The sequence below is a fragment of the Notolepis coatsorum genome, assembly GCF_963971535.1.
Source record: "Notolepis coatsorum genome assembly, chromosome: 16".
NCBI classification, from domain to species: Eukaryota; Metazoa; Chordata; class Actinopteri; order Aulopiformes; family Paralepididae; genus Notolepis; species Notolepis coatsorum.
The window spans coordinates 8,133,057-8,150,425 of NC_140180.1; the positions used below are offsets into that span (position 1 = coordinate 8,133,057).

At 43.6% G+C, this 17,369-nt stretch overlaps 1 protein-coding gene across 2 annotated transcripts in view; it reads right to left on the minus strand.

The window, feature by feature from the left end:
- Positions 1 to 11,051, minus strand: part of ids (iduronate 2-sulfatase) — a 70,429-nt gene extending 59,378 nt beyond the window's left edge. For both annotated transcript variants that reach the window (XR_014620610.1, XM_084331219.1), the window contains exons 1-3: positions 10,841 to 11,051; positions 3,429 to 3,565; positions 603 to 780 (exon numbers count right to left, since the gene is read on the minus strand). Coding sequence is in view for 1 of the 2 variants with exons in the window: in XM_084331219.1 (XP_084187345.1) it covers positions 603 to 780; positions 3,429 to 3,565; positions 10,841 to 10,901 (376 nt within the window). In the remaining variant the exon portion in view is untranslated. The remainder of the gene's footprint in view (positions 1 to 602; positions 781 to 3,428; positions 3,566 to 10,840) is intronic.
- Between the last annotated feature and the right edge of the window lie 6,318 nt (positions 11,052 to 17,369).

Genomic DNA, 17,369 nt, shown 5'->3' on the forward strand with positions numbered 1-17,369 from the left:
CAAAGAAGGAAATCTCCATAGGCTTACAGCAGTGGCAGACTGGGTATAATGATGGGCATACTGCATGGCAATCAATGTGTTAACACACTATATTTATTGGTAAAGAGATTTGCACTACAACTCATACCTCATTGCACCTTACCCTAATTTGTACCTCATCCCATTTCTGCATTGTAACTAATTATTATAATTTTTTTTACTCTGTGTTGTATATGTATATTGAACACTTTTGTTTACACTCGTTAAAGTACTTGACTTTCTATTTTATACTTGTCTATTTTTATCTAGCACACTCTCAGGAGCAGAACAGAAAAAAGCATTTCATATAAAAGTATTCTGTATGACAACTAATAAAGAAACTTGAACTTGAATTAGTTACACTTTAAATAAAAATATATATATTTCTTGATTCAGAAAATGTTTATCATGGATGAACAAAACTTTCAATGCGAATGGTTGATTTGAATTTCAATGACTTTTTAAGCACAGTTAAAAAATTGGCTGTTTAAGGAATTCCAGGCCTCAAATTTTTTTGGTAAAGAAATCAAGCACTTTAAGCACTTCAAGAACCTTGTGCGAACCCTGAACAGAGTAACTCTCACCGGGGTGGAAGATCTTGCCGACTGACAGGGTAGTGTAGCCTCGGGACTTGAAGTACTGCGGCAGCGTGGTGTAGTTCCCAGCATGCACCCTCCAGTACGAGTTGAAGTCGTACAGACGGGTGGTGTCTGGTCGACGACTTGTTAACATCGACACGCGACTGGGAGCACATACTGCTTGCTGTGGGGGGGGGGGGGGGGGGGGGGGGGGTCAGAGAGAAACAGAGTTGATTTTGTGAGGAAAGTTCCTGATTTCATCAAATTAATATTGATGGGTGAGCATAACGCAGTTAACACCGCTGCCCAATATGTATTTATGTGCCATAGCCTGTACAACAATTTTTTTCTGTTTGCTAGATCTTGATTTATTTGAATAATTCAATATTACGGTTATTTGTTTGACAATATTTGTATATCAAGTATGTATACTTTCATCAATATTGTTTTTTTTTTTCATATTAAGTTACATTAACCTCTAGCATTTTTTTACATTGTGAATGTTATTATTACTTAATTTTCTTATTATATTCTTCTTTATTTGTATTGATTAATTATTGACTTACCAAAGCTTTGGCATATACTGAAATATACTTTATGCCAATAAAACTTAATTAACTGAAATCCTGTGAGGTGCGAGTGAGTGAGCAGCAGGAAAACAAACGGTAGAAGCTGGAGCTTGAGACTGTGGGGAGGATTTTATGGAGTAACATTCTCACAAAAGGTTTGTTGTGTTTGAATACAGCTACCATAGAAACAATGGTTTCCATTTCAACATGGCACCCACTTTGCTAGTGTTCATAATTATATATATATATATATATATGCAGACAGAGTGGAGATAATGTAACGTTAATTATTACTATCGATACAGGTGCACGTGATGAAGCTGTGGCTAGCCGTTACTTGTGCTACATGGACCTAAGCACTCACGGGATTTGAGCACAAAACTTCAGTTTCAGTGGCAAAAACAAGTACTTGTCTTTCAGTAGACGTATATTACTTGGTAACCAAATAAGAGGGAATTATTTTGACGAGAAATTATGACCGGAGACGGAGAGCTTTAAATATGTAGGATTTAACAGATTTTCCCGGTAAAAACAGAAATTACTGGATAACGGAATCGCTGGGGTTAGAGTTAGTTAGTTAATTAGTATAGGGTTAGAGTTAGTTAGGGCTAAGTAAGTGTAGGGATGCACTGATCTGACTTTTTCAGTCCCGATACCGATACCTGGCTTTGGGTATGGGCCGATACAGAGTACCGTTCCGATACCCATACCATTATCTGAAACTGAAATACATTTTTTTATCTAACCCTAACTAACCTTACTGTCATGCACTTGTCCTCAGTGGTGCAGTGGTGATAGGACTGGGTAAGACGCCGTCCTAGTAGTTCGCTGAGCAGAAGTGCGCGCAATCGCGCACGGATGTGCACGCACGCAGACAAAAATGCGTTCACAATTGTCACTGGACTCGCCGTGCGTCAAGTACCCGGCCGGCACTTATCACCTAGACTTTGCATAATAATAGGATACCGATAGCATAACAACGAGAAGAGCCAAACCAAAATACAAGCCCTGTACCAATTGGTGGGGGTTTGCTTGATCTGTGGTCCCGACTGGAAGGATGAGATATTAAGTTGTGCTTCAGTCTGAAGGAAACTGTCCTTCTGTAAACTAAGTTACATTGTTAATTTAGTTTGTATTTACTTTTCTAGTTTAAGTTAATTCAATTAAAGAAATTGTAACTACAATTACATTTAAAACATTGTTATGCATAATAATCATCTGTTCTGGGGCGGCTACATGGCGCAGTGGGCAAGGCGCTCGCAACAAATGCTGGAGACTAGGCTCGAACAGGATGCCTCCTGTTCGAGCCCCGCTCTCCACATTGCTTTCAGTTTAACTGGTCGTCCACAGTAATACACATTGGCCGTATTACGGGGAGGGAAACTGAAGGGTGGGGATCGGGCGTTGTGGACAGCGACTCCTACAGGTCGGTTGGTGCGCCTGCGCAGTAGAATCAAGAAGCGACGGGGGCGGGGCCCCTCCAAAGCCCAGACCCCCGACGCTGAAAGATCGAGCCGCGCAGGTGAAAAGATGCGACGGCTGTTACCTCGAGTATCGGAGGGGACTCGTGCTATGTATGACTTAGTCCACATTGCAGCCGGCTTGTGGGAGGCAAGAAACAACGTTCGAAGACAGGGGGGGTTGAATTGGACGATATGAAAAATTGGGATGGGAGAAAAATAGAAAAATGGGAGAAAAAGTGGATCAAAAAAATAATAATCATCTGTTCTGTGCGCAAGCGAGGGAACATGTATGCGCGTGCACGTGGCATCTGGGCAGTTCATATATTACGACTGCACCACTGCTTGTCCTAGTATACTAACCTACACTGTAGCACTCAACACTTTGATGAACATTGTTACTCAGCTGATAGAGTTGTGCCCTTCCTGATGACTTGTTGTACAGAACTTGTAAGTCGCTTTGGATAAAAGCGTCAGCTAAATGTCAATGTAAATACCCATTGTTCAATTAATAAACTGTATGCCTCACTGTGTGGAAGAGACTGGGATCATTATTTTGTGCAAGGCCACATCAGGCTTGACTTAAAACATTACTTTCCTAACTTAGTGAAAACTAAATGTAACAAATTAACACAGATATAAATGCACTGAAGTTATTTCTGATTATAAAAAGAAATAAAATAATTCCGATATTTTTTCTTTTGTATTACCGATACCCGATCCAGCTATTTTAGTGATATCGGGGCCGATATCCGATATCAATATCGGAGCATCCCTAAGTAGGTGTTAAATTAGGTTCTGACCTGAGAATAGGCGTTAAAGAACACTTGGCTTTTAGATGCCAGCTGGTCGATGTTGGGGGACTTGACCACCGTGTCGCCATAGCAACCCAACGATGTCCTCAGGTCATCCACCATGATGAACAGAACATTCTTCCTCCCTGGTTGAGCCAATCAAAACACATCTTACAGAATTAATATCTACCGTTTTTAACAGACACCAACAGATTATACAACAACAGCCAATAACCAAGCAGCACTAAGACTTCAGCCAATCAATGACCTGGACCAATATACACAAATAAAGACAACGGCTAAAATAACCCAGAGAGCAGACCTCCAGTGAAATGCAGACAACTTTTCCGCCACTATTTTCAACTGCAGTGGAGCCTAACTCGAGGAAAGCAGAAGAAATAGTTGGGAAAATAGTGTCTAAAGTTTACTGGACTCGGTCTGCTCTCTGGGCGACGTGACGTCATCCAGCAGAGTTTCTTGGGGGTCCGATGCGGCTGAGCTCTCCAGACAAAGAACATGTTGGTAGGTTTTATGTCTGATCTAGCTGGTAGACCAAACCTATATAAGTATACGGTTGAGGAAAAAGTACCATAACTAAGCCAAAAAAACAATGATCTCCAAATGGGGGCAACATAAAAGGATAGTTCCGATTTTTGGACTTTAAAAGTTGTATGAAATACTTGCCAGTGATAGTGGATACAAAGCTATACAAGCATAAGTGCCGTGGTCAGAGTTGTGGCCAGTTTCCGAGCAAACTGGGTCTTCAAACCAAAATATTTGAATCCACACCACAACATGCAGGCAAAAGGGTTAACTTTTTTCGAACAGAAAATCATCGTCCTCCAGCACTTTAGATTCTGCTTCTCTAGAATCACTTGACACCCTTTCTTCCAGCAGGCCGCTCCAGCTGATCCGCACATGCCCACAGTACCCTGGTGATGCCATCTGGCCCGAGGGCCTTGTGTTGTGAGGGTTTTTTACATGTTTACAATGTGATCTGGGAAGTCACCTGCATTCACGTCACAAATCACGTAGCTCAGTTTGAGGAAATGCAACTTTTTGATAACAAAGACGTAATTGTCACGTCTTTAAATGAAGTCACGCAGGCAGCTGGGTGGCGCAGCGGACTAAGCGCCCGTCACCAACGCGAGAGACACTGGTATCGGATCCGGCTTGGCCGGCCGTCATACTGGCTCAATTGTCAGAGTCAGCGGGAGGGAAGCCGGTGGGGTGGTAATCTGGTCGTTGTAAACAGCGACCCCTACAGGTCGGTCAGGGCGCCTGCACAGCAAGGAAGGGAGATGGAGGGTAGTGTGCAGGGGAGGAAATTAGGCCACTTTACTCGCCAAATGCGAGTATTTTTTACATTTGGCGAGTAATTCATGAAGAGCACTCGCCAGTCTGGCGAGTACTAGTAATTACAAAACAAAAAAATCATTCTGCAATCTGCTGATTCGCTCACTGGCACAAGCCGAACTCTGACTCCCCCCTTGATTCCTCCCATTTGCGCCTCATAATAACCCAACCATAACCAATGAACATCATCGTTGTACAGATGCGCTCTAAGCTCCTCCAATGAACACTCATTTTCTAGAAGATGCCGCCCATCTAGGGGAAGTGGACAGATCACTGCGCGTGGACCTACAGACTCCTGCCACCGGCTTGACAACGTAGACAAACTTAGACAAAAACACATCAGTGGATGAAAATAATTGCATGTAGAGTCGTCGCTTTCGGATATCAGTGCGGTCTGACATGGGGGCGAACAACAGCACACGACACGTCTCCTTCGAGTCGGATGAGAATGACAAGTCAACCAGCATTAGCCGGCTAGCTACCTAGCATGTAACAAGCTACCATAACGCGCGTTCAACATAGTGGACTATACTGAGCGGCTTTGCTTAAATGCAGCCGAGTGACATTTTATTATTACCGGGTTTCCCCCCATATCACCACTCGCCCATGGCCTTCACAACGGTGATGTTGTCATACTTGGCATTCAGAATACACCTGCTGAACCCCTAGCGTTGATTGATTGATTGATTGAAAACTTTATTAACAGATTGCAGAATGGGTACAATACAGTACAGCTCAATACACACAATTGTTAAGGGGATGCAGACCAGAGAAAGACTTTCGTCTTGTTTACATCAGGGTCCCCCATTTTCAATTCATCAGGACATATATGACATGCATGACATACAGATAGTCAGTACTGCTACATGTATACATTTATGACATACCAGATTTGCAAATACAGTACCGTTTGTGATACAGAAGGAGTCAAGAAAAGGGAGTATATACATTTGACGTAGAAAGTGTACATTGGAGGAGGTTGGGTGGGGGGGGTTGGGTACGTTGGGATATTGACAAGCATACTGGGTAATTTACATTGGAGGTGGTTGGGGGGGGGGGGCACACTGTATAAACAAGCAAAACTGTACATTGAGGGGGGGGGGGGAGACACTGTACAAACAAACAAAATTGTACATTGGACTATTGACAAAACCATACTAGGTAAATGACTGTACATTGGAGGGGGTTGGGTTAGGATATTTACAGGGGCCAGTGTTGAATTGCAGTCTCCCGTAGGTGTCCCTTGAGAGAGGTTTTTAAAGTGGGTAGTGATCCACATTCCTTTACAGCTTTGGGTAGGGCGTTCCACATTGATGTGGCATAATTGCGAAACGTGTTTAGTCCCTTATTTGAGCCGAATCTGGGTTTAACATGATTTGTGGAGCTCCGTTGTCGATTCGGTTCCAATGTATTGTCATCTTACAGCACAAGTACAGTACAACCAGAATACATTTGGCATACAACCAGAGTGCAAATGTAACAAGTCAAGTTGTTTTATTTAGCTATTACATTACAGTGAAATGCTTGGTTCTTTCACTGCCCAACTCAGTCCAACCTAGACCAGCCCAACCCAGTCCAACCTAGTCCAGCCCAGCCCAGCATCTTTCACTGCCTAGTTCAGCCCAACCCAGTCCAGAATAGTTCCCTCTTTCATGTTAATATGTGATATCCTAATATTTTGAAGAGTAGAGACAGTGTGATTAATACATGTATGCTAATATTGTGAAGAGTAGAGACTGTTATTAATGTTTTATGCTAATAAATATTTTAAAGAGTAGAGACACGGTGTGATTTTTACTATGATTGAAAATCAATTTAGACGAAGACGTACGAAGAAGTAATTATCACAATTAGCGATTTTTTTTGGCTGGTAAAAAATCAGTTTGTCTGGTAAAAAAAAATCAGATACTCGCCAGTTGGCTGGTAAGCCAAAAAGTTAGTTTCCTCCCCTGGTAGTGTGACCTCCCACACGTTACACCTCACCAATGAGAGTTCGCCCTGGCAGGTGAAAAGAAGTGGCTGGCTGACTCTGCATGTATCGGAAGGGACATGCGATAGTATCTATCAACCCTCCCTAGACCGACCAGTGGGGGGCACATGCGAGCAACGACCAGGAAGGGGCGGGGGAATTGGCATAACTAAATTGGGATGGGAGAAAAACAGAAAAATAGGAGGAGAAAAAGTGGATCAAAAAAATTACTAAGTCACGCCTGTTTGGCTGTCATTTGTTTTCACTCAACTTATATTATGCGGTTGAGCATGTATTAGGTTGGGAGTCTACCAGCTAGATTATCACATGTCCTCCTCACAACAGAACGCTCAAATTCAGGTTAAAGGTGAGCTAAAATGTGCCTTTAAATTCATCCCAAAGCACCTTGGATAAAAAGCTCACTCTGGCTAATTTATCTGAAATTGCCTAACCCTAGGCCTAGATAACAGCCAACTAGTCTGGTTGGTATTGGTTAATATTACAACAGTAAACGAAATAACAGCTAACTAGTCCCGTTGGTAAAGTGGTTAATATTACAGTACCAACCATAGTTAACTAGATAATACAGTGAATGAATGAAACTTTATTTAACAGATTGCAGAATGGGTCAAATACAGTACAGCTCAATACACACAATTGTTAAGGGGATGCAGACAAGATTAAGACTTTCGTCTTGTTTACATCAGGGTCCCCCATTTTCAATTCATAGTGACATTTATGACATACATTATGATGGGGAGGAGACTGTACAATAGGAGGGGGTGGGTGGGTGGGGAGAGAATATATACATTATGATGGGGAGGACTGTACATTAGGAGGGGGTGGGTGGGGAGAGAATATATACAAGCTAGCTACCTGGTCTGAATGAATGAATGAATGAATGAATGAATGAAAACTTTATTTAACAGATTGCAGAATGGGTACAATACAGTACGGCTCAATACATACAATTGTTAAGGGGATGCAGACCTGAGAAAGACGTTTGTCTTGTTTCCATCAGGGTCCCCCATTTTCAATTCATATAGACATATATGACATACATGACATACAGATAGTCAGTACTGCTACATCTATACATTTATGACATACCAGATTTGCAAATACAGTACTGTTTGTGATACAGAAGGAGTCAAGAAAAGGGAGTATATACATTTGACGTAGAAACTGTACATTGGAGGAGGTTGGGTGGGGGGGGTTGGGTACATTGGGATATTGACAACCATACTGGGTAATTTACATTGGAGGTGGTTGGGGGGGGGGGGGGCGGGGGGCACACTGTATAAACAAGTAACACTGTACATTGGGGGGGGGGGGGGAGGAGACACTGTACAAACAAACACAATTGTACATTGAACTATTGACAAAACCATACTAGGTAAATGACTGTACATTGGAGGGGGTTGGGTTAGGATATTTACAGGGGCCAGTGTTGAATTGCAGTCTCCCGTAGGTGTCCCTTGAGAGAGGTTTTGAAAGTGGGTAGTGATCCACATTCCTTTACAGCTTTGGGTAGGGCGTTCCACATTGATGTGGCATAATTGCGAAACGTGTTTAGTCCCTTATTTGAGCCGAATCTGGGTTTAACATGATTTGTGGAGCTCCCTCTGGTGTTGTGATCGTGGTATTCACTGACCTTTGGGAAGTATTTTGACATGTACATGGGTACCTTGGTCGTGTAGTGTATCTTGTAGACCAGGCCCATTGCAAGTTGTTGTACTCTGTCGTCTACTCTAAGCCATCCTAGGTTGTCGAAGTGGGCAGGGGTGAGGTGGGTTCTAGGAGTAAGGTCAAGCAGTAGTCTGACCAGTTTGTTTTGAGATGTTTGTAATTTTGTTTTTAGCGCCTTTGAGGTGCTTTGGTACCATGAGGTGCAAGCATAGTCGTAGTATCCCTGAATGAGTGCTCCTGCCAGAGTCTTCAGGGTGTTCTTGTTTACCAGAGAGGAGATCCGGTACAAGAATCGAGTTCGTTGGTTGACTTTTTTTATTACATTGGATGCCATTTTGTCACAGGAGAGATTAGCCTCTAGGATGGAACCCAGGTAGGTAATTTCATCTTTCCTTGTGACAATATTGTCACCCACTGTAACTGAGAAGCCGTCGGTCTTGCTGAGTTTGTTATTTGAACCGAAGAGAATGGACTCTGTTTTGCCCATGTGTAATGATAGTTTGTTATCAGCGAGCCATATGCAGATTCTGCCTAGTTCCGAGCTGAGGGTTTTTTCAACCTGTAACTTGTTCTTGTCAGAGACCAGCAGGGCTGAGTCGTCCGCAAACAGGAACAAGTTGCAGTCACAAGCTGACGACATGTCATTTGCATAAATTAGGAACAGTAGCGGTCCTAGTATGCTTCCTTGTGGAACACCACAGCTCACTGTGAGGGGGGGGGATAGGGTACCGTTTACCTCCACCATCTGTTCCCTCCCCTCAAGGTAGGATTGCATCCAGCTCACTGATAGACTATCAAAACCAATTGCTTTTAGCTTGTCAATCAGAATGGAGTGATTAACCGTGTCAAAGGCCTTTTGTAGGTCCAGCATGACCATGCCGCAGTATTTGCCTGCGTCCACCTCTTGTTTGATGTGGTCATTCAAATAGAGAAGGCATGTGTCAGTGGAGTGGGATGTTCTGAAGCCAGATTGGAATTCGTAGATTAGATTTTTTTCCGCTAGGTACTTTTCGACCTGTTCGTAGACTATTTTTTCCATGACTTTCGAGATGGAGGTGAGAATAGAAACAGGGCGGTAGTTGCCTGGGTCTAATTTGCTGCCCTTTTTGTGCAGAGGGGTCACCCTCGCAATTTTGAAGTCCTTGGGGACGTGTCCCTGTTTTATGGAGAGGTTTATTATGTGTGTGATGATTGGTGTGATGGCGGCTGCTGAGTCTCTGAGGAATTTGGAGGGGATGTTGTCATGGCCAGTGGCCTTGTTAGGTTGGAGGGCGCTCAGTTTATTGAGTACCTCATCTGTTGTTACCATTTCCAGCTTGAAGTCGTCCTTGCGGACCCCTAGGTTTTTGTAGTAAGCTACTATGTGTTCTACCCCATAAAGCCCTGAGTGGGAGGGTAGTTTGTTTACCAGTGTTGTGGCTATGTTTGTGAAGAAAATGTTTAAGTAATTGGCTACATCCAGCTTGTCTGTGATGAGCGTGTTGTCAGTTTTTATGTTTATGTTTGAGAATCTGGTTTTAAGTTTTTTACTGCATCCTAGTTGATTATTGAGTAATTTCCAAAGTTCACGTGGTTTGTTTTTGTTTTCCTCAGTTTTGTCATTGATGAAATTCTTTTTTGCAGTTTTGATCATGGAGTTTACGTCGTTTCTTAGTCTGTTTCTTTCTAGTTTGAGTTCAGTCACGTGGGCTTGGAGTTCACTGCTCGTGCTTTTAGTAAGCTTTGACTGACTTTTACGAAACTCAGAGCATTTTTTGTCTCTGGTTTTCATAGCGGCCAGTATTTCGGAGTGCATCCACGGCTCAGCGCGATTTTTTACCCTGGTGGTTCTTAGGGGGGCCATGTCGTTTAGTATTGCTGAGAATTTGGTTTTGAAACCAAGCCATGTTTCGTCAACCAGTGTACCATTGAGTTCATCTGACCAGTTTGACTCTCCAGTTCAAGGTTGAAGGCCTCGCTAGAGTAGGTTTTGAGGTCTCTAGATGTGACTGTTTTGTGGCAGCCAGCCTTTTGTTTTAGTTTTTTTCTGGTTGGTAAAGTTGTTGTTAATTATTACAGTAGTAAATATAAGATAACAGTCCCGGTTGTTAGATAACTAGTCCAGTTGGTAAAAACGTTTGTTCAAGTTCGCAGCAAACTGTTGCAACAACGTCAATTAACCTCTTAACCTGCGGCCCCCCAAAAAGTTCATTTTTGAGGACTGCATACTTTTTTTGCAAACCAAAACGACATACTTTATACTTATATCACATGCATGAGCCTGGTCTCTTTTGAAAGATGACATTCTGAAGTGTCTGATTTACTTTTTTATTTTAGTGCTAACGTAACAGAGTTACATAGGTCAGAACTTTGAGTTGTAGAAAAACGTGTTACTCAACGAGTAACGAGGTTAGTTAATGAGCGTTACCTCTGGCGGCAGCAGGTGAAGCGATGGTCCCAACTAGCAGGAGGAGAAGCCACACACACATCTCTGCTCACACACACACACAGAGTCCCGGACACACACACACGTGAGTGTTAATGTGGTTTGATGTAATAGTCTCTGGTTTAACTTTAATCTAATATTGTCGGGTTTTCTTCACAGGCTGACGTTCTGCCAAAACAACACAGCTACAGTACTGCTCTCTTTCATACACTTCCTGGTGTCCCGCCCCCTCCCGCACGCTGCCATTGTATTGGTCCGTTGGCCGCTGGTGTCCCGCCCCTCTCCCGCACGCTACCTTTTTATTGGCCCGCGCTGAAGCGCCACTCTAACGCTAATCACGTTATTTCAATGGCATGCCAATCATTTCGGAGAGAATCAGCCAGCCCTGTTTAGTTTAATTAAATAAGAGATAGCCTGAATGAATGAATGAATGAATGAATGAATGAATGAATGAATGAATGAATGAATGAATGAATGAATGAATGAATGAATGAAAACTTTATTAACAGATTGCAGAATGGGTACAGTACAGTACAGCTCAATACTGCTTATCTCTTACAGAATGACCTCCTAGACCCTAATCAGTCAGGCTTCAGGACTGGTCACTCCACAGAGACAGCCCTCATTGCGGTCACAGAGGCACTTCACTTAGCAAAAGCGAAAGGCCTCTCCTCTGTCCTGATTCTCCTAGATCTATCTGCAGCCTTCGACACAGTCAACCACCAGATCCTCCTCGCGGCCCTCGCAGGAATGGGAGTGGCTGGCTCTGCGCTGACATGGTTGTCATCATACCTCAATGACCGCTCCTACCAAGTGTCATGGAGAGGGACCCTGTCGGCCACCCGCCCCCTGCGGACGGGTGTCCCCCAGGGCTCGGTTTTAGGACCCCTTCTCTTCTCCCTCTACACTAAATCACTGGGTAACATTATCACGTCTCATGGCTTCTCCTACCACTGTTATGCCGACGATACTCAACTCTTCCTCTCCTTCCCTCCCTCAGATATCCACGTCTCTGAGCGGATCTCGGCCTGTCTGTCCGACATCTCCGCCTGGATGACGACCAACCACCTCAAACTGAACCTAAGCAAAACAGAATTGCTCCACCTGCCGGCCAAATCCTCCCCCCTGACCGACCTTTCCATCACAGTCGAGAATGCAGCTGTGACCGCGTCCCCGACCGCCAAGAACCTTGGTGTTGTCCTCGACGACCAGTTGAACTTCTCTGCTCACATCGCAGCGACAACCAGAACCTGCCGATTCCTCCTGAGCAACGTCAGAAGGATACGCCCCTTCCTGACAAAAGAAGCCACCCAACTCCTCGTCCAATCAACAGTCATCTCCCGCCTCGACTACTGCAACGCACTGCTCGCTGGCCTCCCGGCCACTGCCACTAAGCCTCTTCAACTCATTCAGAACGCAGCGGCCCGCCTGATCTCAAACCTACCGAAGTCGGCCCATGTCACCCCACTTCTTAGGGACCTGCACTGGCTCCCCATTGCTGCACGAATCCGCTTCAAGGCCCTTGACCTAGCATACCGTGCGGCAAAGGGAACTGCTCCCGCCTACCTCCGGTCAATGGTCTCTAACTACACACCCTCAAGACCCCTACGCTCTGCATCTTCTGGCCGCCTCAGACCTACTCCTATCCAAGCTCCGGGAGGGTCATCAAAGAGAAGTCGCCTATTCTCAGTCCTTGCCCCACAATGGTGGAATGAACTACCCACCCCAGTTAGGACAGCCGAAACACGTCCAATCTTTCGCCGTCGACTAAAGACTCACTTCTTCAACCATTATCTGAATTAAAAAAAATAAAAATAAAAAAAATCTAACCCTAACTAACCATACTGTCATGCACTTGTCCTAATAAACTAACCTACACTGTAGCACTCAACACTTTGATGAACATTGTTACTCAGCTGATAGAGTTGTGCTCTTCCTGATGGCTTGTCGTACAGAACTTGTAAGTCGCTTTGGATAAAAGCGTCAGCTAAATGACTAAATGTAAATGTAAATGTAAATACATACAATTGTTAAGTGGATGCAGACCAGAGAAAGACTTTCGTCTTGTTTACATCAGGGTCCCCCATTTTCAATTCATCGTAACATATATGACATATAGATGACATACAGATAGACAGTACTGCTACACTACATCTATACATTTATGACATACCAGATTTGCAATTACAGTACTGTTTGTGATACAAAAAGAGTCCAGAAAGAAAAGAGTATATACATTAGGCGTAGAAACTGTACATTGGATTGGGTAGGTGGGGGTGGGGGGGGACTGTACATTGGAGGTGGTTGGGTGGGGGGGGGGGTTGGGTAGGAGTGGGGGGGGGGGGGTTGGGTAGGAGGGGTGGGTGGGGACTGTACATTGGAGGTGGTTGGGTGGGTGGGGGGGGGGGTTGGGTAGGAGTGGGGGGGGGGTTGGGTAGGAGGGGTGGGTGGGGGACACTGTACAACTGTACAAACAACACTGTACATTGGATTATTGACAAGACCATACTTGGTAATTTACTGTACATTGGAGGGGGTTGTGTTCGGACATTTACAGGGGCCAGTTTCGAGTTGCAGTCTCCCTTAGGTGTTTTTTGAGAGTGTTTTTGAAAGTGGGTAGTGATTCACATTCCTTTACAGCTTTGGGTAGGACGTTCCACATTGATGTGGCATAATTGCGAAACGTGTTTAGTCCCTTGTTTGAGCCGAATCTGGGTTTAACATGATTTGTGGAGCTCCCTCTGGTGTTGTGATCGTGGTATTCACTGACCTTTGGGAAGTATTTTGTCATGTACATGGGTACCTTGGTCGTGTAGTGTATCTTGTAGACCAGGCCCATTGCAAGTTGCTGTACTCTGTCGTCTACTCTAAGCCATCCTAGGTTGTCAAATTGGGCAGGGGTGAGGTGGGTTCTAGGAGTAAGGTCAAGCAGTAGTCTGACCAGTTTGTTTTGAGATGTTTGTAATTTTGTTTTTAGCGCCTTTGAGGTGCTTTGGTACCATGAGGTGCAAGCATAGTCGTCATCATCACTTGTTGTGTTGTATACTGCACCTTGTGTGTATACTGTTTACTTTTACTCTTACACATAGTATATATTCAGACACTGCATCTCGATATGTGGAGTGAAAGGGAACAGTCTAAATGTGGTGCTAAAGCAATGTCCAAACATGAGACAATTCAAACTGATGTATAAGGAAATTATGTTCACAAGGTACAGGGATGAGGAAGGGACTTGATATTCACGGGTGTTTACATTTTTATTTTGTTTTCTATTTTATTTTTTTCATGTTTTACATATATAGTTTTTTGTTTTTTGTTTTGCATATATATATTTTTTTTTTCTTCTTTTTTATGTTTTAAAATACTCATTTGAGTAGTGGAAAAGGGGTAGGATTAAATAAGTGTATACTTCTTCCTACTCCTTTTCGAACATGTAGATTGAGTTGTTTTGCTTTTGTTATTGTTTGTTTGTATTCATTGCATGTTCGAAATAAAGATTTCAAATTAAAAAAAATTTAAAAGATTCAAATAGGACAGACTGCAACTTGTTTTTTTACACTGCTTATTTTTCTCATTTTTATATTCAGAGTTAATTATATTGTTTACACTATTTATTTTTCTCATATTTTTATATTCAGATCAAATTTTATTGTCTATGTTTACGTCTTTCTATTACCTTGCCCAAAAAAAAGTATTTCTATTCTATTCATACCTGTACCGCATGATGCCCGAATCTCCCCAAGAGGATCAATAAAGGAATATCATATCTTATCTAATCTTTTTTTTTGTGAAACAGTTTATATATTCACTATGGATGAAGGACACATATTGTCTAAAAGAGAATGGATAATGGATCCTGTACTATATGAAGACCCAGATTAACAATCTGATTTGATGTTGAGAAACCTATTGACTACTAATACAATCCAACACATTTTGTATAACAAAAGTACTGAGGGAAAGCTTGATGTTATTTTATTAAGTACTGAGGGGAGGTTTGATGCAATTGTATTAAGTACTGAGTATATTAGTAGTAGTATATTAGGCTTCTAATGTTATTTTATTAAGTACAGTAGGTGTCATGGTCTTCTTCTTCTTCTTCTTCTTCTTTAGAATTTCCGGCAGTGTAGACGCATCGTGGCGTATTACTGCCCTCCGCCATTCTTTTGATGAGCTCTTCTTCTTCTTCTTTCTTCTTTTGAATTTCCCGCAGGCGTATTTCTGCCCTCCTAATACTACGCTAGTGATGTGCCATAGTTAGGCCTCTGGTAAACCATCTTTCTACCCTCTTCTTCTTCTCATCTTCAACACACACTATCTCCTTCTTCTCTGCTCCTCTTGCCTGTCCAATACTAATAAATACAATAACGCTATATCCTCTGGTACAACTCTGAAGCATGCAGAAATGTCAGCACTGCCTCTGTGATCAGCTGGTGGTTCTCATTATCCATGCCAAAGAAAGATTTAAGAGAGAAGGAAGAGACTCCCAACTCTACCAGACTTTTATAAAAGATTTCCCTCTCTTTCCTATACCTTTCACATTTTAGGAAGACATGCCCGACAGTTTCAGTCTCTCCACATTCACACCCCCCATCTGGATGTTTGCCCACAATGCACAAGGTACTGTTCAACCCACAGTGTCCCAGCCTCAGTCTACACATCTTCACCCTATCACTCCTTGACCCATATCCATCCACCTTGATTTTGACCCGAGGCTGCAGAGAGAAATAGTGCCTTCCCTTGGTCCCCCTTTCCCACTCAGCCTGCCACTCAGCCTCAACTCCTTTCTTTATCTTCTCTCTGAGTTCTACTCTTCCCATTGAAATGCCTATCTCTTCCTCCCTTCCCAGGCTCTGTTTGGCAAGGGAGTCAGCCATCTCATTTCCCGCAATCCCAGCGTGCCCCGGGACCCAACAAAACTCCACTGACCAGCCTGCCTTCGCAATCCTATATAAAACCAACATTATTTCCTGAATGAGATCCCAGAATGAGGTCCCAGCCGCCTGTTATTTTTCTACAACGGAGTTCGGCGATTTGCGAATCTGATTGGCCAGTGTCATTTCTGGTCATGTGACATGTACGCCCAATCGTGGGGCCGCAAGTTTCCCACGCTTGTTCGAAGTCGGGTTAAGGTTAGAGTTTGTCTTAGACGAGCATGGCGATAGAACGCCTGCCCTGATTCCGACGGTTAAGCTTAGGCACTCTTTCGAAGTTGGTTAAGGTTAGGGTTAGGGTTAGGGTTAGGCGATAGAACGCCAGGTGCTTTGCAGGCTGTTCGACGCGGAAATGGGCAAAGACACAGCTCGTCGCGCTATTGGGCGCACATGTCACATGACCAGAAACGCCAGTGGCCAATCAGATTCGCAAATCGCCGAACTCCGTTGTAGAAAATATAGACGCGTCCCAGCCAGGGAGCGTGTAACTGTTCCGCAACAGTAAGTGACTTCCGGGGTAGGCCTGATTGGCCCCGACAGGCACGTGACGCGCAACTTTCTCTGCCGCGCGGCACGCTCCGCGGAGCCGAGCGGCAGAGCTTACGGAATTACGTAACCGTCCAAATACGCCATGACTCTCATTCGGCGCTATAGCTCACCTGGCAGAGCAGCGGTCCTGCGAGCCTGCGGTCCGTTGTTGGTGAGTTCGAATCCCATCAAATCTTTTTTTTTTAACGTGATTTTTTTTTTAACGTATTCTTTCGCCGGTTAAGGTTAGGCATGGTTAAGGTTAAGGTTAGGCATTGTTTCGGAGTTGGTTAAGGTTAGAACGGTTAAGTTTAGGCGCTGTTAAGGAGCTGGTTAAGGTTAGAGTTTGTCTTAGAGAATGGCAATATTCTTTCTATGGTTAAGGTTAGGCATGGTTAAGGTTAAGGTTAAGGTTAGGCATTGTTTCGGAGTTGGTTAAGGTTAGAACGGTTAAGTTTAGGCGCTGTTAAGGAGCTGGTTAAGGTTAGAGTTTGTGTTAGAGAATGGCAATAGACAGCCTATTTCCGCGCGACAGCTCTCAGCAGCCTCGTTGCGCGTCCTGAGTTTGCCGCGTCACGTGCCTGTCGGGGCCAATCAGGCCTACCCCGGAAGTCACTTACTGTTGCGGAACAGGTACACGCAGCCAGGGATCATGCTCGAACAATGTGAACAGTGGTTTTCTGCCGCCCTCTGGTGGCCAAACGCAGCAACTCCAGATCCTGGACTCCCTGTGGCATCTTAGTCTATGTCTGCTGAATAATATTGGTGCTGTGTTTTCTCTGTTCATGTTGTGTGGTGTGTAGCTTGTGTTTTAAAGGGTTTATCTTTACATGTTTCCTTAAAAGGTTTATCCTTACATATGTTCCTGAAAGGTTCAACCTTTTCATATGTTTCCTTTAAAGGTTCATCTCTTTTGCATATGTTTTTATAGTGTTAATACTTTACTTGTGTTTCCTTTAAGGCTCATTCCCTTTACACAGGTTTTTATTAGTGTTAACTTCTTTATGTATGTTCCTTTTAAGGGCTGTTTGTTTTACATGTTTCTTTAG